Raw genomic sequence first — 23,289 nt, forward strand, 5'->3', positions numbered from 1 at the left:
GAAACGAGAGAAGTTTCTTACTGTCTAAATAATAATCTTGGGCAAACTGAAAGCACACAATCGTTTACAGACGCTATCTCTTTACCGAATACGTACAGTGAACGCCACTGCGCGCGGTCGCCGCGATGGAGTCTCCCGAACCGGCTTCTTGCGTGAAAGGTAGGTAAACGCTGAGAGCAAACTATGTGAAATATGTTCTTATAGTGTTTGTATAACTAAATGGAGTGTAATAGAACGAAGCCTCAATGCAGCGATCGCGCAGATTCGCAGCGACCGACTGCGCGTCTGCATGCTTGTCCGCGCACTGTTTCGCTTACCCCGCGCACGCGTTTTCGCACCATGATTTAGGCCACAGAATATGAGAATTTGACAGTATACAAGCAACCATTGTTGCGTGGGTGCTATCACAACTGTTCAAAAATAATTTCATTGTAGAGACTTCGACGCCTACGGGGACTGTGATGTGCCGTCGCGACGATTCAATCTTTTTTTTTTCTAAATTCTTTGACCTTTCAATACTATTTCTCGAGCTGCGTCACACTATGTTTATCGGTGTTCTCAGCGTGCAATTTCCCGCTGCTCCTTTTTTGTAATACAGTGCATTAATTCATAACACAAACATGACCATATGCCATGCTTTTTTTAAATGTGCTTCTTACCGCTTCCTTTCCACTCCACTGAACTTACCAGTATCTATAGCATCGACAAGTTCATAGACCAAACCGTCACGACGACAGTCGGGCAGCGGACTCGGGCGAGCGTCTCGGTGCGCGTTTTCAGAACATCGCAGACCGGGCACCGTAGCAGAAATCTTCCTCGCGTCTGTGCTTGCTGCATACCCGAGTTGTAGCCGATGACTGTTTGCCGGTTTTATGTTTCGCGAGCCAAGCTTCACGCAGCTTCTTGTCCTGCGGCTACGTGTGAATAAGGCTGACACCGGCTTCCGTTACGTGCGTCCGGCCCTGCGGCACCGAGCAGTAGCCTACCATGTTGCGCGCCTTCAAAGGCAGCCACTACCTATTGTAGTGCTTTCAAGCGTTGTAAAGGAGACACTCGAAGCGGGAAAATATCACCACTAAATGAGGACCGCAGCGTACGAGGGAATTTAAACTCGTTTTCAGCTTGCTTCGGCGCGCCCGAAGCCGCCGACGCGGCCGCTATGTCCACGTGATCCCTCCTAGCACGTCACGCCGACGGTGGCGCCAGTTTTTCCACTGGTGGAGCTCGAGGCCAATACCGCCGCGACGCCGCGAGCGACAGCGCGAGTTGGAGCCCCGTTTCTGCTCTGTCGTGACGTCACGGTGTCACGTGGTATTGAAGGCGACACCGCCGCGCCTGAGGAGCTGGGTTGAGATCTCGTAATATGCTTCGCATAAAATTTGGAGGACGCTTAAGCTTCGTCATTAAGAGTGTAACGCCCCCCGATAGCATTAAAAGATCCCTGTCTGCTTCTTACGCTTCCCGACAACTGCAGCGTATGCAAACGTAATGTTTACCGGGGAAACGCTGGTGGCGAACGCTATGCACGAAGGCGGGCCTTCTTGTAGAAACGCGGCGTCTTGCGTGGGCCGCGATGCGGCGGAGGCGAGTGGCATCCGGAGGTGTTGCATGGAACTGGGCGCGCCGCTCCGTGGTCTTCGAGCTATTCGGGCACCGGCGTGCCCAAATGGGGGACGCCGTGGCCTGTCTGTGAACGGTAGAAACGCTGGAAGAGGGGTTCTTTGAGTTTTCACTTACCATAATTTTCTTTTGTCGTATATTCAAATTACTATCCGACGCTATGATGTCAGTCGGTTGTAAGTCGTACTTTACGATTTTTCTATTTATTTTAGCTTGAGAAATTCAATTAATTCAATAACTGTTTTTGCGTCACAAGGAGGGCCTGGATATGAGTGGTTCGAATTCGGACGAAATAGACGCCGACGCCGGATTTTCTACAACATGGTCCCTTAACGATCTCGCGCTAAGATGTGCCAACCAAGTGCGCACGCTAAACAAGGCGTAATTGCTCGGGAAATACCGTACGAAATGAGTGAACAATGAGCATGGAAAAAGGACAGACGGAGACAAGGTACAAAGAAATAATCAACACTTCGTCAGCGAATCACTTAAACCGCCGTGTTCGTCGACTTTCTCTTTAAAGCCGACGCTTGATTAAACCTTTCTTTTTTTGTTGTCTTACTATGTCACCTTTCTCTTTCTTTTCGCCGCAGAGGACCGCTACTCGCTTCTAGACAGTGGCGAATTGCTTGTGCATAATACAACGGCTGCAGACTCTGACCGCAGTTACCGTTGCCGAACACGACATCGCCTCACAGGACACTTGGCTTCGAGCACCGTGGCAGGAAAGATATTTGTTTCTGGTAAGTGTCGCCATTTCTACTTTCTCATTCTGTTAAGGTAACAGTGAATTTTTAATAGAGGCACATATTTCACAGTGCAGGTGCTCTGTTTCAGTGAGAAATATGTTCTCAACTTTAGAATATTCCCTCGCCTTGCCTTATTTGGTCGATGACAAATGGTATTTTGGCGGGGTTTCGATACTAAAGTAGCTACTAAAGTGATGCTAAATAGATACTAACGTAGCTCAACACATGGTCAGTGATGATGACAGATAATTGGATGTATTTTATTTTTTTCTTTGAGGACCGATTCATGCGAAGCTAACAAAGAACACGTAATTCATGATTTGAGCAAGAATTGTAGTGCCTGTTCGTACAATATGCAGGTAAATAAATAAATAAATAAATAAGATTTTATCCAGCAGCCGAACAAACGACGCATCTGCTCATATTATTTGGAAGATGTCAAAAAAATGTTAATGCCACGCTGCGTTCTTTGTTTCGCTTCGTTTTCTCCACCAATCGTTCGTGAGTGGAACAGGATACCAATCGAGATTGTGGAATTGCCGGCATCTTAATGAGAAATTACAGTAATCTTACTCTGCTAGTTTTTAATTGAAGCACGTTTTCATGCTACATGATACATATCTCCCACATTAAATATATTCTATATTGACGTTAAGGGCATTTCTCGTTTATATATATTTTGGGGGGCAATGTAACTCTCCAGCACAAGGTAGATGCCCATTCTGTTGTGTAGGGGAAAGAAGCCACAGGACTTCGTCGTTGTGGGGTAATTGCACCTTCCCCCCCCCCCCCACACACACACACATACACGCACAAGGAATGGCCAAGCAAAATAGTGCCTAGTTTTGGCAATCTCACGATAATTTTCGCACCCAGCAAGACATAACCGATGGAGTTAGCTTTCTGCTTTATAGACGTAAACGAAGTTAACGCATTGTGTCTCAGTTTGGACACAATTAAACCCTTCACTCGATGAATTTTCAATTCCTTTTGATAGAGGTGAACAATACTTACTCAACCCAGACATGCCTGAACAACTAAGTTTTCTAAACAAACTTATGAGCAGAAATTGTCATGTGTGAATGATGCACCATGCTTAAATAGTGGTGTATTTTACAACCACACACAAAGAAATATTCAGGGAGAACCTTCAAGAAGTATCAAAGCTATATATTGAAAAAAAAAACAGACTTTGACGCATTAGGCTGAGCATATATCTCGAAGCTCCAACAACTGCATGTTTCATGTAGTTTTTTTGGTATCATCCTTGACTTATTGAATTACAGCTTGAATATATGCAAGCCAAATAGCTCATCGCACTTCTTTTATGTAATTTTTTTTTGTTTTGGGTATGCTTTGCGAGCTTGACGCAAGCAGAACGAATACTTTCTCCCCATCCCTCCGAGATTTCTTGCTGCTCTTATCTTTACATCTCCGGCATCTTTGCATGTTACATAAGCATCACAGTAATGGTGCTGATCAGCAGTATAGGCTATAGAGACGTCAATTTTTGTTACCAGTTTTATTTCCGGGTAAGAAAGCTGGTCTCTTCTCTCCTCCATAAAAGAAGGCGGAATGCATGTTGTATCATTATGTAGGAATGTCACTGGATCGAAAACTAAATCAAATGAGAAACCAACGCAGTAGTTAAACGAAAATGTAAATAGTGGCCAATTATTTATATAAGCTTTGTAGGAAATTCAACAAGATTGTTTGTACAACTGTGTGATCTATGGCCAACTTATATAGCAAGGTCGGTAATGTATGAATTAACACTTGGTGGTCGTAGGTCATGCGGCATTTGTCAACTCTCCATGCATCTCGGTTCCGTGCGCATAGACAAATACAGGTGCAGGTCGATTTTTGTTTTCTAAGCTATAGCTAGTGATTTCTCAAGGTAACATTTTTCTTATTCGTTTCGGACTTAGAGTGTCGTAATAACCTGACATTGTGCATAATTTGCACACTAAAAATCAAATTTCTTGAACACGTCCTATGGATGACAAGGAACTTTGAAAGAAATTCAGCAGACGTCGCTATTGCTTCCAAAAGCTTGAAGCTGTTTCATTAAAACTTTATTTTAGCTTTTGATGGCCGTCGCTTCTTCGGCCCAAGATGCCACTCGTTCCCGCTTGCTCATTCTCGTGCCACGTTGAAGGAGCTTTTAATCATGGTGGCGTTCTTCACCTGAGGCTCGTTGGGTCGCGCTTCAAGAACAAAAAAGTGAACCTCTACAGACAACTTCAAGTCATGAAAAAGATTTTTCAAGAAGACTTTTCATACATTTTACGAATGGTTTACAAATTCGATATCTCCGATAATTCGACATAATCTCGCAGTCTCGGAAGAATCGAATTAATGGGAGTTGACTGTATTTTCTTAAAGGTAACAACGAACATGGCAACACTCGATCCTTGCTGGGGAGGGGGAGGGGTGCAGCTGGCAAACGTTGTCTGTGCATGGAATAAATAGTGGTTATTGGGTTGGTGGCAGTTTATTTCGTTTTTGAAAACGAAGCAATACTGAAGCATTCACATTTTACTCCTCACAGACACATTGTTTCATGTCCATGCTTTCCTTCTGACATCAGTAATTTTTGAAAATGCGATTACTGCGTGGTAAGGAACTCACGTAAATTTTGTAGCGGTAATAGTTCCAACGGCGGCCGCTCCTCATTGCTCTGCTTGTAAATTGACAGGCACAATATATTGAAGGCTATGGACGCACAGATGGATTACTGTGCCCGGAAAACTCAATTTAGCGACCCAAATTGCTTTTGGAGGACAGGGGAGCCTCCTACGTGGCAGAGATGAAAAATGTACATGTATCTCCTGCCTCAGTCAGCCTTTTAGCCATAGGTAAAATTCGAGCCACATACATGACTATGTGAATAATTACTCGTGTATATATATATATATATATATATATATATATATATATATATATATGTGTGTGTGTGTGTGTGTGTGTGTATGTATATACGTGCATATATATACGAGTAATTATTACATTATACAATATAAACTGGAAGCAGCCGTTTTAATTATCAGCGCGGTGCACCAACTTTCATCGTCGCTGATGTTTCAGGGTTCTAAATTCGGTGAACTTACATTGTTAGAACAGGAAATGTCGAACGCGCTCTGCAATGCTCCCGAATTATCTTCGCAGGAATCACCGAAACTCGCCGCTACCAGTTGCCTCTGCGCCTTCAATTTTCGCCCCGAGATACAGTTAGACATACACTCGCATTCAAGAAATAACCTGGCGCTATATACTGGAAGCTACGAGGCTTCCTCTGGCGCTATCACCTTGAAGTACGCGCGCGAAACTTTCTACCAGTTCACGACTTCTGGTATGAGGCTAAATGCTCGTCCTACCGAGGGCGCGACTTCCGATAAGGGGCAGCACTAGCTCCTCCTGGCACGCTGTTTCCGGCACTGGGCAGTTCAATACCGCCAAGGTCTTGCGCGCCGCCTGCGCTGTTCCCTTAGGTTGATTTTGCGAGAAAGCGCCCAAGGGGACGTTGCAGTCGAGGCGCGTACCATGGAAGTACGGGTAACGAACTAGCGACGGAAACCGCCCGGTATGCAAATGCGCAGCTCTCAAGGAGTCTTATCGCAGAAAGCTCAGCGAGGGTTACGCGAAGGAGGGGGAGGAGGAGGGGCTCTGTTTGCGTCGGCACTTAATTTCCATTGAAGGTTAGTGCTGTACAAGACGCATGCAAGCAACAATTTCAGATGTCAATGCGAGATTCTTCTTTTTCTCTTTAGAAGCTGACATGAAAACGTAATTAGATGGAGTGGTGCAACGCGCGAAACACAAAGTACTGCACAAAGAACTTGATTTATCTCGCACAGAACGTGACGCAGAAAATTTCAGACCTCTAAAAGCTGTCCGCAGAGCCGTTTGCAGCTGGTTCGATGAAAATTCCCGTTTTGCTAACATATCCCCGCAGTTTTTACAATACTTCCAAACCCCCACGTATTCTCTTGGCGTTTCAGCTGAAGTCAGAATAAAACTCTTCACATTCTATTCGAGGAACAAAAAAAAATATTTAGGAGGGCATGTACGGGTGTATCGCAATGTGCTTGCAGGTCACTGCTCTCGCACCGCGAGTCAGGCAATGTCCCCGTCGTGCCTGCGCCCTAATTTAGTTAGAGAAAGTAGCTCAGTGTTTCGCAAGACATTCAGCGAATTTCGGTCATCGCGCCGCGCGTGCCGTCTCAGAGTGAACGTCTTTGCCAAGACACCGCTGCGAAATGTGGCTTCATGTGAATGACCGCAGCCGCAGCGATCGCTGCGTTTCGCGTCAACTATGGACGTGCGAGGAGTTCATTACGCCACCGCACCCTATAGCGTCGCCATCCAAATAACTTATTCCAAGCGAGTGCTTTCGAACAGGCCCTCTCGGGGCTCGGAGTAGGACATTGACTGACTCCGGCATCGTTCGCACGTAGCAAACGTAGAAATACGCGACCCAGAAGTGAGCAAAAGCCGCGTTCTTTCGTTTTGTTCCGGCGTCGTTGAATAGTCACGAAAAACAAAAAGAAACACAGGCTGAGAAGAGGCTCCCGCGTAGGCAGCACTCCATTCCAAAGCAATCTGCGGCAGGACTCGCCTTCAGGGCGTTCGTTCAAACGAACAGCAGCGGTGCTTATAGCGTACGTGCTACTTTCAGGCGGGTCCCGAGTACGCTTTCTAACGAAACGTGGTTCGTTCTCTGAACAATCATAGTGGCGCTGCTGGGGTTCTGAAGTTGCGTTGTCGTTCATTATTCAGAAGCCCCGCCATCCTATAGCTGATGTAAGCGGGCGTTTCATTGCTCTGCACTAGTGCACGTTTCTATTTCGTGTATGTTTAACGCACTTCTTGCGTCAGTGTCCCTGACACGTTCCAGTAATGGTTACATATTTGTTTAGCAGCGATGAGGCAACCGATGACTGCTAGTTATTGCAATGTTGTGGAGTCAAAGCGAAAGAAAGCAGCCCAGCAGTCGTCCGCACGCGTTCGAATGGACCCCACGAAACCTGCCGCGTATTGATTTTATCGCACAGACAACAAAGTTGAGGCAATTCCTGCGCTCCCACTTTCCCTAGTGTACTTAAAGATAATAAGAGCAAAAAGCTTGTGAGGCCCAAATGCAGGCATTTTATCATTCTACAGGTACCTGCGACAAGATCGTTTTCTTCTGCCGAAGGTTAGGCCTTTCACGCGCGACAGGGCGCTCGAGGCACTTTGCCTGTATTCGCGGGCGTCAAATACGCTCGGAAAAGCAATTTAATGTAGCACGTATTGAGCAGCAGACAGCTGTATTGGGAGTTTGACGTGCTACTCTACAAATTTTCTCAATGACATGTTTCGTCTAATTATAATATTCGAGAAGTTGATTAAGTAATCCCGAATCGGTATGTTATTCGGTGGAATGCAAGAAATAACCTCAGTATCTCCAAGTGCGACAAACAACATTACCTTGATTCTGTCCACCTACGTGCCATTTGCGTGCTCTTAATGTTTGGCTAAAGTTACGTGGGTCACGGTGTATGTGTTGTCGCCGAAGGCTGCCAGTGGTACTGACCGACAATGTTCTGACGAAGGTATGTGGCTACACAGATGGGAGATTGAGCGAGACTACAGAGTCATTTCGGTTGAAACGCATGGTTGAAATAAAGAAATGTTCTTTTTTTCCTTGCGCGAAGGAGTAACAGCTATCGAAATCGGCAGTAACAGCCGGTGAAGAGTTCCGGTTGTTAATTAAACTACTAATTGTAAAGGAAAATCAGTGTTGTGGCCACTGAAGGCATAATATCACGGACAGCAACGTTTTCTTTTGCGATAGAGGTGTAAGGTTTAGTTGTGGGGTTAAAGCACATCTACGATGTCTGTGCGAGACATTCATATACTAACTCATTCAGACGCTAACATTCAGACACTAGCACATTCAGACCCTCACACTAACTACCCTTTGGCAATGACATGGTAAAATATTCAAGAATGTCGACGTTCGGCATGGCGTATTGGTTTGGCACTGTGCTTGTGAATCTCGACGTCAGAAGAGCAAGTCACGGTGTGTTGCAAATTTTATTTTTTATTACATTAAGATGATTTCTATTAGTTCATTATTTCATTATATATATATCTATATATTTCGCATTAGTACCCAGCGCATTCCTGTGTTGCATGCCAGTACAGCGCTCCATCATTCAGCACGCGGCACTGTGCATTGCAATGGCCAATGCGTACTGGGTACTCGGTTTCGCAATGGGGAAAATATTACGATTTACTTACCCTAAATTCCTCGTGAAGGGTTACACATAAGCCGGGAGCAAAAGCGTATGGACAATAACATATTGCCAAAAAAATAAGAGAGAAGAATCCGCACGTCGCACTTAAGTCTACGAAACAGAGGCGAATTGAATAAACAATCTAATTCGGAGGGCAAATGCGGTACACCTGATGTTAGCATTAGCGTGTTCTAAAAATATGTTGGTAACTCGGGCTGCCCCGCTCTCTTGAATAAGTAGAAACTGACAGAAATATGCTGGCGGGTTATATTACTCTGGATGCTGCCAAAACATCTGGATATGACTAGACTCGGCCAAGCTACCCAGGCTTGCCTGACATTCATCGTCCAAGCTCTAAGTGACTGAGGATGACCTTCCGCATGATAAGTATGCTACATTGTTAAGTATGAGCATATTTCTTGTGGGCAATAAACACTTATAAAACACTGACACGTCTAAAAACATGACGCGCACCTGCCTTTCAGGCCGCGCGTGATGCACTGCCATGATAGCGCAGTCAGCCTCCTAACTATGCGACCGTTCGTAGTCGATGCTACGAAGGCTTCCAGCGTGATAGGTGGCTTGCCGCATATATAGTTTACCAGTGCAGTTGGTGTATCGCACGGAATCGTCCAAATGACTGAGCCTGTGAAATCTGCTGTTTTTGACAGGATATATATATGGCAAGGCTGTCTGTCTCCGGGATACTCGAACGAGAGTGATCAGAGCACTTCCTTCGAAGCATAATGAGATTCATACAAGCTTTATATAAACTCAGGCAAATTCACATACATTTCCCTTCTGTCTATATAGAAAAGTTTATGTGGGCCTTCATACCGACAGAGGGGCACAAGCGCTTTCCGTAGTAGACGCCTGCCGTCCCTAGTCACCGACCACTGCGTTCACTGGTTTGCGCAGATGAATTGCCATTAAGCTTTGTATTGTTTCTTTTTTTACAATCACGTCACAGTGAACATATATAGAAATAAAGTGCCTAGACTACTCCATTATGTTACATTCCATAGCGAATTTTAAAGAAGCCGTCATTAATAGGAAAACAGAAAAAGTCGCAGTTTCTCCCGAAAGGCGCAGCATCGGTTGTAATAGCAAATTAGCAGACAACTACATGAAGTAAAGATAGTACTGTATCGACCGTGTAAACTTGCAGGGATTCGGTTGCAGAGAACGCCACCCGCCCCCCTCTTTCCCTCACATCGCCCCACCGCCTTTCGTGCGCCAGGTTGAGTGATCGTCGATCTTCGCACTCCGTCGGCTCCCCTCACGTGCTTTCACTCCCACATGCAGCATGCGGCGCTTGGCGACGGTGTTGTTGCCCTGGGACTTCGTACGAAACATCGCGACAACTCCCTACGTCGACGCCGACGGCAAAAGGGCACCTTGAGTGTCCATATTATTGCTATTACACTAAAAGAAATATTTTAATATGATAATGAAGATACTCATATCAAAAATAATGATGATGCTCGAGGTCATCCCATATCTAAACTCTTTCGTCGCCACTACACAATGTACTATAGACTTCGAAGCGTTTAGCATTTGGTGCTGAAGTTCTCCATGTAGCAACTTGCAAAGTAAGCCCCAAAGCACAAGTAATTTAAAGCTCAGCCCACAGCGCAGATCTTTAAGCTCGGTCTAGAATATTTCGTATGTGATACTTAGAGATTCAGCGCGTGTGTAGATGCTCATTCTACGGAGACTGTCCTCAATAAAGGAAAGTTCGCGCGCGCGTGCTTTGACCTACAATGGGAACATTTTTTTTTTTTCAATATGCGTGCGTACTGGTTTCCGTTTGTCTTTCCCAGAGCACAGAACCAGCGTGCTCTTGTGCGCCCTTTGTACTCAAGCATTTCCTAGGCTCATTGTTAGACATTGGTAAAAAGTATTACTGTCTGCCAGTTTGTTAACGCGAAATGTTCCTCTGCCTAGTTGGAGCCAAGGTCAAAAGCGAGTTCGCCCAAGGTCACAGAGTTCATAACGGATGCCTGCAAACCCCATGCGGTGTCGGAACGGAGTGAAAACAAAAACTATGAAAGAAAAGAAATGCTATTTTTGAGTGCGTAACCGAAACGCTATTTACTATTTTGCTGCGTAGTAAAACCGAAATCATTTTGATCCGTTTTTAGTCATAGGGAAAGTCTGCAATGTGAAACAAACTGACGCGTGGTACGTCAGAATCGTTAGCTCGTATCTCAGCGGTCCGCATATGCTGCTATCTCAGTTACGGATAGTGCGAGCGATTGTCGGTCGGGCGCTCCACTAACCTAAACCTGGCGCTCGGTGCACTAGCAGATCGGCATCGTAGCAAAACCCAGGACGAGTGCTGAAGAGCTTATCGTTTCGTTTTCTACGGGTTGAACGCTTTGTTACTGAATTTTTATACTTTGTTTACCTTCTTTCAGGTTCGTTTTATCGGAACAGCAGAGAGAGAGAGAGAGAATGAAAAGGAAAGGCAGGGAGGTTAACCAGATATGAGTCTCCGGTTTGCTACCCTGCACTGGGGATGGGGGATAGGGGTTAGAAAGATGGTAGAGGAAAACGCTAAAAAAAGGAAAAAAAAATACACGCACACATGGAGGCTCACACACAAATGGCGTTCCAGTTAAAGTCGTTCACACAGGCCGGTAGATCGTAAAAAGCGCAATAGCGCTTGCACGGCCTTCTTCTGTGACGATAGGTCCTTTCGATGTTGTAGAATTAATTTTTCGGATAGCGGTTGGTCATCCAGTTGGTCAAGTGCGTGGCGAAGGCATGCCCTCTGGGAACTGTACTGCGGGCAGGCACACAAGATATGGCCAATTGATTCTTCAAGGCCACAGTGGTCACAGGTTGGGCTGTCGGTCATCCCTATGCGGAATGCATAGGCTTTAGTAAAGGCAACGCCCAACCAAAGTCGATATAAAAGCGTGGCGTCTCTACGGCGAAGCTGTGATGGCGCTCGAAGACTTAGTGTGGGATCAAGTGAGTACAGTCGCGTGTTTCTTAAATGTGGCTCATTCCACTGCGACGCGGTGCACTGCCGAGCAAGTAGGCGGAGCTTCCGTGCTGCGTCAGTTCTAGAAAGAGGAATTGGGACGTGGCGCTCCTCAGTATGGGCTGAGCGGGCAGCGTGATCCGCCCGTTCATTGCCGATAATCCCACAATGACTTGGAAGCCACTGAAAGGTTATTTCGTGGCCTGCATCACTTGTATGTTGTAACATTTCTGTAATATGAAATATTAGCTGTTCGTGCGGTCCGCGTCGTAAAGGTGACAGTAGAGACTGCAGTGCCGCCTTCGAATCGCAGAATATTGTCCATTTGTGTGGTGGTTCATCACCAATGTGTTGAAGGGCAGTAAAGAGCGCTGCGAGCTCTGCTGCTGTCGATGTTGTGGCGTGAGTCGTCTTAAATTTGATTGTTGTAGCTTTCGCTGGTATGACGATTGCCGCCGCGGAGCTGCTTGGAAGAACAGATCCATCAGTGTAAATATGCGTAGAATCACGGTAGTTCTCGTACAAATGTAGTAGCGTGAGCTGTCTAAGGGCCGGCGATGATAGATCAGCTTTTTTCGAGATACCAGGTATAGCGAGGTTGATTTTTGGCTGAGCGAGGCACCATAGAGGGATCGAAGGTCTCACAGCCGTAGTGAAACAAGCTGGCAATGACTCATTATATGCGGTTATCGTCTGGCTGAAAGATGTGTGTGGTCTGTCCGTTTTTAGGGAAGCCAGGTGGTGACGGGGAGTCCTGGCCAGATGCTTTATATGTGTCCTGAGTACTTCAATTTCAGTGTGGGTCCTGACAAGGTGGTCTCCAGCGATTGCTATTGTAGCCACTGTCGAAGCACTCTGAGGCAGGCCTAGACAGATCCGGAGCACTTGACCCTGAAGACTTTGTATTGTGCGTACATTTGTTTTACCTGTGCTGCTTATTGCTGGCAAGCCGTATCGCAGAAATCCTAGAAAAAGCACCCTGTACAGTTGCAACATGGCACTGGGCGACATTCCCCAGGTCTTGCCAGCGAAAAACTTGAGCAGGTGACAGATGCCTGTCAACCTTTTTTTTCACGTATGATACGTGTAGGCTCCATGACAAGTCCCTGTCGATTATGACACCTAGGAACTTGTGCGATCGGACACGTCGTATTATTTGGCCATTTATCATTACACTGTAATTGGCCATGGGTTTGCGCGTAAATGGCACTAGTGCGCATTTCTCTGAGGAAATTTCCAGGCCTCGATTACGGAGGTAGATAACAGTTTGTGTGGCGGCTCTCTGAATTCTCGCTCTCAACTGTAGGCGTGTTACTGCAGACGTCCATATACAAATGTCATCGGCGTACATTGAAAGCCTGACTGTGGTTGGCACGTGCTCAAGGAGAGCAATTAGTGTTAGGTTAAATAACACAGGGCTAAGTACACCGCCCTGGGGGACGCCGCGGTAGCTGTAATGTAGAGAAGTATGGCCGCCCTCGGTGCTTACAAAGAAGGATCGCATGGATAGATAGCTCCGTATCCATTGAAACATCCGACCACCCACTCCTACCTCTGCGAGAGCAGAGAGGACGGCTTCATGCGTAACGTTGTCATACGCCCCTTTAATGTCGAGGAATAAAGAAGCGCAGAGACGCTTACGGCATTTCTCATGTTGAATGTAGGTGACCAGGTCGATGACGTTATCGATCGATGATCGACCGCGTCGGAAGCCTGCCATGGCATCTGGGTAGGTGTTGTGGTACTCCAGGTACCACTCCAGACGTCCTAGGACCATCCTCTCTATTACTTTGCCCACACAGCTCGCCAAAGCTATCGGGCGATAGGATGAGAGCTCCAACGGCGATTTGCCAGGCTTCAGCAGTGGAACAAGGCGACTTGTCTTCCAGGTTGTTGGTAGCGTGCCATTTCTCCAAGATTCATTGTACACCTCGAGGAGAACTCCTCTCGCTCGCTCCCCCATGTGACACAGAGCTCGGTAGGAAATTCCGTCAGGTCCTGGCGCTGATGTGCGGCTACACAAAGCTAGTGCTGCCTTATGTTCGTGGACTGAGAATGGTAGATCCAACCGGTGATCACGTGGTGGCGGACAGCTGCTCGAAGGTGATAGAATGTTGGTAGCTGTGAGTTGGCCGGATAGTCTGGCGCAGAAATCCTCTGCCACGTCAATCTCCGATCTGTTTTGAGAGAGGGCAAGCGCTTTGAATGGAACAGCAATTTCGCATTGCACCGAGTACGCTCGATGGCGTGCTGCTTCTGAGATCATGCTCAGTGCCTTTACTCAAGGTAATGACCATGATCTCAGAATTCATGATTCACGTATTGAGGAAAATAAAGGTTTTTATTGTTACTTCGCATCAATATTTTTGCATGCGAGTCAAAACTGTTATGAACCGCCATGGATCCTTTCTTTTTCGTTCCAGAGCAGAACCGGAAAGGAACATTTTTCAGGGTAACGAAACTAAAACAAGAACAAAAAACATTTCGTTTCGACACCCTGCCCCCACGCGCCGACTCGCTGATTGCTATTGGCTCGGTCGATATTTTTTTTTCTTTCTTCGAGCATGCGCGCGCTCTCTAACACGCCCACTCGCGCCCTGCTACTGGCTTGATGCCTCCTCTCCTTACTAGGCTCTTCTGCATGAGTGTGCGTCCCGCAAATAGGCGTGAATCTGTGCTCGGTCGTGCTAGCTGCGCTATGTTGCCCGTTGGCCTCTGCTTGCAGATACAACAATAAGCCCTCGACAGTGGGATTTTCAATTTTCGGAGTTCTAGAAGCCCGCAGGCAGCCTGCTAGTTCCGGTCCTGATAGGAAGTCACGTGGGCTGCGATCCCAAGACAACGCTAACCTGCCCGAAGTTTGCAAAATCCAACGCCGGGACAGCTGGCCAAATGTAAACATGCTACCAGTACGGCCGCGCCCCGCGAGGCCAGCGTGCGCTCGGCGGAGTCGGCCCATTTATACGTTGCCAGCTTGAAACTATGTAGTTGCATTCAGGGATACGATCACCTTTGAGCGTCTCGGCGCAGGACGCGCACTGGACCAGCCTCACCTTGCGCAGCGCAACAGATGGCCTCCGACGCGTCCGATGACAATACGCCAAATTGCGCGTAAGTGATTGCATACTCGAAAGCGATAGCACGACGATCCCTGCTCGCAGTGATCACGTCGCCCACCGGCAACATTGACGTGTTGGTGCTATGCCATCACTTCATAAGACATGAAAAAGCAAGTTATCGAGTGCATCTCATACACATAAAATTTCGTGCTGGCCTGCTTGGGCTTTGACTTCAGGAAGGTTGTCGTGGCTCATGGTGCTTCTCATTTTGACTCTAAGGAGCTGGGGACGCAGCTGGCGCATGAAAATCCACGCCGCCTGTGACCAGCGAAACGTTTCACACGAAAAACAACATTAGTCACGACCATGAGAGCAATAAGTCAATGTACGCATGTCTAATGTACGTGTGCCTATTACTCAATCAGGGCATTCTGAAACCAACGGCCTGCAGTTCGAACACAAATCGGTTTCCAGCTGCCACCCAGCCATACGACAGTGAGACGGAGCGAACAGGGGCTAGCTGCAAACTTTCGCTAACTGCAGAAAAAGGAGATATATACATACGCGAGATATGTGAAAGACGAACCCAAAATGTACCGCAATGTGTGAACGAGCGTCTACAACTTGCGTGGAACACGATGCAGATAAAATGTACGCATGAGAGCGCGGTGCGCTGATCACGGCCATGAAGAAGCCTTCAGGGGACACACACACATACACACACAAAAGCTTCAAACGGTTCACCACTGCACGTATCACACCACTTCGCAATACGGAACGGCGCGTTAGCACCTAAAAAGATAACGCTAAAAGTAAGGAAATCCGAAGATGACCACAGTTGACTGAGCGAGGTAAATTTAAGTCCTCAAGCGCTCGCGCTGCAATCCGTGAAGTCCCCGCAAAGATGGCGGTGAGCGCCCATCGCCTCTTTTAGTCGTCTGCTAGCCAAATATTTTCCAGAGAGCAGCCAGACCAAAATCGTCCTGGCAGGTTCTGGCAGCCCCCGGGTAGCCAGAACCGCCCAATCCGAGCAAAACGAACGCGCGGCGGAAGTGCGTGGCGTGGTGGGCGGAGCAAGCCGAGAAAAATGAAGACGCTCAGGCTGGCTCTGGCAGCCCGCGTGTATCCAGAAGTGGAAAATTGAAGAAGCCTAGTATCAAACAGAAGTAGAGCGTAAGAGAGCAAAGGCTATGCACACACTACAAGGGTATGAGTTCCAAAGTGGCGAGGTAGGCTGCGAATCGCCGGGCCGACGAGATAGGCGGAGCCGTCGAGCGTGGGCATCAAGGTAAGCACGGCCGAACAGCGGCACGCCAAGCTAACGGCCACTGAACAGACCGCCGAAACCAAGCGGTGCCGACTGGATGATCTCCACTTGCGGGGCGCAAACGCGCACTTTCAATATCACCTTCTCGGAGGTGAATTAGATGCAGTGTGTACCGTCTGCGACTGCCTCTTGCTCCAACCGTACGTCGTCAGGGTGTCGTGGAAAGCGCATGTGACGATCTTCGAGCGAAAGTTTCGTCAAAAGGGAGTTCGTTCGTTCTGGTTTGTGCCATGTCTAGAGGAGAAGTGTTCGCACTCAGCAAATAAGCTAACATTGTTTCTGCGCAATTTTTTTTAGAGCGGAGCTCTTAGGCGCCCGTTGTTGCGGAAGCTTTGGAATCGGCTTTGTCGCTCTTAAATGAGCGAAGGAGCAAAGCCAAGGATGAAAGCCAACGCGGGTATAGAGCCTAGAATATACGGGCTAGTGCGACGTGCACCGGCTTTTCTCAATGTACGAGTGTGGCGCCGCCTGCAGTCACTTACAATTTCTTTATAAAACGTCTATAGACAGTCTACAGATGTCTATAGACTGTCTATAGACTTTATATCAAAAGTTTTAATAGATGAATGCCGATGGTGACCGGCAGAGGTCGCTGCCATACGGCAGGGTACATTGGGCGCTCGCGGGAAGACTTCAAACGAAGCTGTGTAGGGTGAAAAGTGTTGGACTAGTTTTGAAGTGAGGGAAGCTCGCAGTAAAATTGATTATGAAGAACGACTGAGGAATATGGAAGAAAGTAAATTGGCTGGGAGAGTGTTGAGGTATCTGTACCAGAAAAACAGTGATTCACAGTGGAGGAAAAGAACTAGGCCGCCTACCAGCAAGTATGCGGCCCGTAGGGTGCCCAACACAGCAACAAATAACGTCAAGCGGAAAGTCAGAGAGGGTGAAATAGTCTCATGGGTGACGGCAAGGGAAAAAAAAACCTGCATGCGTAACTATAACTCAAAGGGAAGCTCGTGACTTTTCGAAGCGAGATCGGGATGCCTTAGAACACGCTCCTATAAAGCGCGATATAAGAAGGAAGAAGAGGCATGCGCTTGCTGCGGTAAAGCTAGGGAGAAGATGGAATATGTCTTATTAGAACGTGAAGACGTCTACCCAGATGTCGATTTAGGCACCACTGGCCTCCTTGAAGCCCTTGGGTTCAGCGAGAGCAGTAGAAAAGTAAACATGCCCACAATAGAGATTAGTAAGATGCGATTGGAAGATTGGGGGAAGAAAAGTAGGGAAACGACAAATAACGGAGACGTACAAAAACAAAGCGCGCAATAGAGGATCAGAAAACTTGGGTGTGGGAATTCACAGGGTGACCTTTTTTTTTTTAACCTAGGTAGGACATTAGGCAGTATAATAGCAAGAGCTTGGTGGTGCAACCCACCACCCCGTTCCAATGGGGCCACTCATAACATCCATCCTTCCATCCGTGCAGATTGCAATGTCGTCTGCTCCGAATACCAGTTTCGAAGCAGTTTCGTGAGTTTCTATGTTTGCGTTTTCACTGTTATTACAGCGTTGCGTGTTTGTTATTCGTATTGTCAAAGAGCGAGTGCGTGGCTGCTGTGTTCGTGTGCCTGTCGTTACGAGAACTATGCGGCGGCAGTAAAAAAATTCCGCCGCTATATAGACAGTGCAAGGAGAGGACCTGCTTTGTGCCATTGTGTAAAAGCGGTTACCGCTAGGACAAAGGGCGTACGTCCTTGTTGACTCCACAATCTGAAACGAAGCGGTAGCAGAATGGGCAAGAATTATCAGGAGAACGGACAAAAGGCTGGTACCAACTGCTGTGGTTTGTGAAAAACATTTCGGAAACAGTTTAGTCTAGCGCGCGTTCTCTGTCACTGTGGACGGCGTTCACCACGAGATTCCCCGCCATAATCCACGCCTGAAACCCTACGCCATACATACGATACTTCCTGAATATCCTAAGCATGCACCTTGGGAGTGCCAGGAAACAGAAAGACAAGAAAAAACGAACAGTAGTGCTTTGATCTACTGCACTGCAGGTTATGTTGCACGAAAGCTCATTGCCAAAAATTATTGACCACAGTGTGCAAGCTTCCTTTGCGTAAGTAAAGCTGAAGCTAGCGCTGACGCTGCTTCATTTTGCACTACCCATTTTGACAATGGAGGCCTCGTCTATCTGAGTCAGACCTTGTCAACCGCTGTGAAGGCCACAGAAGATGCTTATACAGTGTTATTTAGAAAAAACAAGTTACATATAGCGAGTCTAGCTGATTTTTCAGGTCAGCTGCCAGACACTGGCCTTGAACATTGAACATTGAACTGCCACAACCAAATTTTCTGATCCCCTATTGCGAACAGTGCTTTTGTACGTCTCCGTTTTTTGTCGTTTCCGTACTTTTCTTCCACCAATCCTCCAATCGCCTCTTACTAATACCTATTGCGGACATGTTTACTTTTCCACTGCTCTCGCTGAACCCAAGAGCTTCAAGGAGGCCAGTGGTGCCTATATTAACCGCTGGGTAGACGTCTTCACATTCTAATACAACATGCTCCATAGTTTCCATAGCTTTACTGCAACAATCACATGCTTCTTCTTCCTTCTTATATCTCGCTTTATAGGCGCGTGTTTTAAGGCATCCCGATCTCGCTTCAAAAAGTAATGAGCTTCCCTTTGAATTCTCAGAAACTGTTTCTAACCTGATTTCGTTGTTTCCTCTTAAGTAATTACTTATGGCAGGTTTCTTTTCCATTGCCGCCACCCACTTCACATTCCTTGTTGCTGTGGCACCCACCTGCGTTGCAGCGCTTCTAGCGGCAGCTGCCGGCATTCATTGAATCCGTTGCCACGCAGAAGGCCGCGGAAGGCCGCGGATGGCACACTAGCCCGTATATTCTAGGCACTATAACGCGGGGCGCAGCGGGATATGGAAGACGGCGATAGCAAACAGAGCACGAGGAGGAAAGAGGAGGAGGAGTGTATGGCGAGAGAGTGAAAAGAAAAACATAGTGCCCCGCAAGACCGGCTTTGCGGCAACGATGGCTACGATATGGCGCCCGAGTCGCGCGCGTATTTTGTATGGCAACAGGGCGCTGATTGGGCGGAGGTCTATCTGGGCTGGCTGCCGCGAATACCACCCACGCGTCAGCCATGTGCCGCCTCTCACGATCTCTCAATTAGCGAGGCAGGCGCGGCACACTTCGCTCCTTTTGTGAAGTGCCACACGAGATTGTGCACGCCAGCCCATGCATCGCAAAAGCAAAACACGTATGCAACCACGCTCAAATTTCGCATCAGGGAGTATCCTAACGTCGTTGAGTTTTGTTTACTCCAGCATCCGTTGTGATAAAGCAGCCGGAGTAAGTGGCCCACTATGTTCCGCAACAAACCCCGAATGCGCTTCTAGGTGTTCCTACTTAGGAAATATATATTCAAGCCCAACCCCAATTCAGGAAACGCGTTTCATAAGTATGCCTGATGACGATGGCTTGTATATGTAGGGTGATGAGAGAACCTGCGGTGTAAATTTATTAACATGGGACGCTATAACGTAAAACTATTCCAAATTTTTTTATTTCAATTCTGCAATCAGCCCACCGCCATTCGTCAAACACTTTTTTGGACCACCCCCACTTCATCCGTCTGTCACGTGACGTCACGAAAACCGCGATAGCTCCCATCTGATATGACGTGTACACAATGATTATGCATGATTTGACCGAACAAAACAAAAATGCTTATTTCTGATTCGACGCCTTTTCGCCATTATCTCTCGGCTTTGGTCAAAAGTGTTCGGGCTGCAGCCACTTCACCTGCCTCTCACATGACGTCACAAAACCGCAAAATGGTACCGCGTCAAAGTGACGTGTACGCGTTAAAGATGCATTAATATGCCGAAAAAACTGAATTTTTGTCTGAATAGCTGCAGGCTACCCCGTTCTGAAAGGAATAAAAGATGCCTGCCGCTGATCACTCAGGCAGTCGCTGTTCGCACCAGGCGGAGATGCTAGCATGGGCTTATTTGCGTGTAATAAACGTTTTTGTTTGGCCGTGCAGGGCATTGGAGCACTTTCGGCACGTTTACGACCTCATTCTGCCAACTCTTCTTTGCTGAGGATCCATTTTAGCGTCATTCTTAAGCTTCCGTTGCATGCCGCCGCACTTGTCGATGAGCCACCGCAAGCTATGTCAGAGAAAGTGGACCAATCGCAGACGCCGGCATCACCCTCTTCATCCGGTTATCGATATTCAGTGCAGTGGCTCGGCCCCATCGAATCCCTCTCCGCTTGAGCATGCTCCTCGCCTCTTGAGAACCAATTAGACAAGGCAAGCAGCTCACTGCAGGCAATGGTATTCGTTTTTCAAGCAAACAAAAGTCACCTGCTATGAACGAGGGGAACATTTGATTGGTTTTCTCAGACAACCCTGCAGGTGACCGCCCGATGCTTGCGTGGGCGGTTACGCAAATTTGACGTCAGGAGATTGGAATAAAAACATATTGAAATTGTTTTACGTTATACGGTCCATGCTATCCGTAATTGTTGCGCTTTTTGTTTGGTATTTTAAAGTTGTCGCGTAATATTTTTCTATTCTATAATATGTGTGTAATATGGGGGGGGCGAGGGGTTGACCCCGTTATTCTCATTCTAATCGCTACATTTTTATATGCGTATTCAGCACAGGTTTGTATCCCTGTGAATGCTTCCATGAAGTTGAAAAACTTAGTGACTAAAATTGTCGAAGCGATCATATCGGTTATGAACGTCACGTGACTACACCAAAACTTGAACACGTATTCGCAGCTCGAGATTCTGACTTCTACAACTGTCACCCGGTTGGTTTGAGCTAAGTCAACATGAGAAGCAGCGCAAGGAAATAGCAAAGCAAATAGTCATAGCAAATAGTCATTTGCATTGAATTACTGTTTCTGAGTGGTGTCAGACGTGCACATAAACGCATGGTTAATACAGAGCCATGAGTTTCGTGTCTATCCTTACACTGGTATTTCGCTTCAGACCTAGTCTCCGAGCTTCTTGAAAATAGGGGCAAGTGGAGTGAGCTCGGATATGTCTTGCACTAATCGCCAGTACAAGCGTCTACATTGCCTTATCGTCTATAAAGGCTAATGCGGCCTCCCGATTACTGCATACATTACCTTGCGTATGCTTACCATTGTGTTTTCTTTGACTATTTTTGTGCAGGTATTTGTATAAATGTTGAAGACAAACTGGGCATCCCACAATGCAAAAATGACGCTTAATTCACTGGACATGATTTTCGGATTTGTTTTCTTATAATGAAAAAATAAGAGCAGCAGATAAGAACTACTGCATTCAAAACCAAAAGTTAGCTTACAGAGTTTTAAAGGCAACGCAAAGCGCACGCTGCCAATGCGCCTCTGATCACTGTACGGGCTGTGAATCTTTTGGTGGACCAAAATAGCCGAGATTTGGAAGAAATGTGTACGCCAGAAATGCGTTTTATTTATGAATAGGTAATTTTTTTCTTTACGGCTGCTTTGAAATATTAGCCACATTTGACAAAAAGATATACTTTCTAGATTGTTATCGTTAGTCATGGCACTTCGCACTGTTACGTGGCTGGCTTGTCAAGAAAGAAATTTAAATGGCCTTTATCAAGCCTCGATCAATAAGTAGTGCTTAACGCTAGCGGCTGTAAAAGTTCCTTTATCACTTCCGTGGTCTCTAGTACCTTAAAGTACGTACATTAGTCGCTGAGGAGTGAAATGCGTACATCATGAAGGTCGCATACGAAAACAAATTTTCGTTTTTTGTTTGTGGCAATGCAGCCAAACAAGATGTAAAGTCCTATGTCAAACAATCAGGACCAATAGATACAACCTTGCAATATTTTTTTTGTAACTTCAAAACATTAGCAAACTCAAAATCTTTCTTTTGTTAAGCGAAGAGAAAACGCAGGTCACCATAGATGTTGCTGCCTATCTGCGAAAAATGTTAGGATTCCCAAAGGAGCCTGCTTCTTTTATTGTTACGTACGCATGTGCTGGCTACGGACATAGCAGGGTGCATCTTCATCCTTTGACGTTTAGGATGGTTTTCTTTTGCAGATGCCCATGCCGTGACCCAGGTGAAAGTGACGCTCAGCCTTTCCGATGTGTTAACGACAGTGGGAGCTCACGTCGACTTGCCTTGCGTGTCTCATGGATATCCACTTCCTCGCTACACGTAAGCGTTTCAGAGTATTACCTGAAGAGACGACGATGTGCAAGATTCATGGTTGGGTTAACTCCAAGAACTCTGCGCGATATTTGTTACGTGAGACATTCGATTGGTTCCTATCGCGGTTCAATTCGGTATGCAGCGATGTGGACCCCTTTTGAGAGTGGTTCCTGAAAAATTCTTGCCTCAACTGATCGTTCAGCTGCACCCAAAGCAAAGAGAGAAGCCACATGATTAAGATATGCTGTGTGCTCTCGGTCGCGCTACCAGCTCCAAGGTGAGAACGCTTCTGTGTCCTCTGAGCTGGAGCAGGGCGCACTGATTTATCTAGCGAAGTGTGTTCTTAGTGCTCCATTTTTGATCTGCTGAATTTAAACCAGTCCGAGAAACTGTTCCAGAACGATCAAATGCGACCACACAAATGTGCTATGACTTCAAATTTAAATTAAGAGCAATTTTAATAATAAAGCACTGGTAGCTACGTAATGTTTTCGTGAACGGGTGGCTTATGCGCTTACGCTTACGAAATTCGCGAGGCAAACTAGAGTCACCAAACACTAACAAATAAATCTCCTTAAATATATATTTTACTGTCGCGATTGGGGTATATGTCTTTATTTGAAACATTAGGAGAATCGCATTTGGTACAGACGAATTCGCTTTATTTAATTTTAATTGAGCGCTACGGTTGCAAGCTATAAATCAAATGTGAGGTCCATGCAGCTAAATTCGCATTTAAGGGCATCGTCCTCTAGACAACTTCAATTCCCTATTTTTGCGTAGAATATTGCATGCGGAAAATCGTGTATAAAGCAGCCGTAGCTGATAATGGCTGTGCTCTTACTATCGGCATGTGAAAACAAGCAACGGCTGAGTCTTTTTCCATCTCCCTCACGTTGACATTTCTTCGCGGTTTGGCCTTGAGTCTTGATCAAACACCCCCCGGCCCGAATGCGAAATTTGTAGAGTTCCAAACTTGCTGATGACTATCTCGGAACAGACGCTATCCACGAAAATCAAAGAAAGTGAAGTTGCCACCAAATACGGTTGTGTCAAGGTTTGAAATAATACGATGTACCACGCTCATGATTAAAGC

The 23,289-nt window shown here is 46.6% G+C and overlaps 1 protein-coding gene across 4 annotated transcripts in view; it reads left to right on the plus strand.

The window, feature by feature from the left end:
* The window catches only part of LOC135904952 (cell adhesion molecule Dscam1-like), a 228,326-nt gene that overhangs the window by 108,078 nt on the left and 96,959 nt on the right, over positions 1 to 23,289 (plus strand). For 3 of the 4 annotated variants that reach the window (XM_065435951.2, XM_065435952.2, XM_065435953.2), the window contains exons 5-6: positions 2,214 to 2,363; positions 22,082 to 22,199. In XM_065435951.2, coding sequence (XP_065292023.2) covers positions 2,214 to 2,363; positions 22,082 to 22,199 — 268 coding nt within the window. Of the gene's footprint in view, positions 1 to 16; positions 160 to 2,213; positions 2,364 to 22,081; positions 22,200 to 23,289 lie in introns of those variants that run through there. The other variant, XM_070536068.1, reaches the window with a different exon arrangement.

This window comes from Dermacentor albipictus, chromosome 3, assembly GCF_038994185.2.
Source record: "Dermacentor albipictus isolate Rhodes 1998 colony chromosome 3, USDA_Dalb.pri_finalv2, whole genome shotgun sequence".
In the NCBI taxonomy this organism is placed as follows: domain Eukaryota; kingdom Metazoa; phylum Arthropoda; class Arachnida; order Ixodida; family Ixodidae; genus Dermacentor; species Dermacentor albipictus.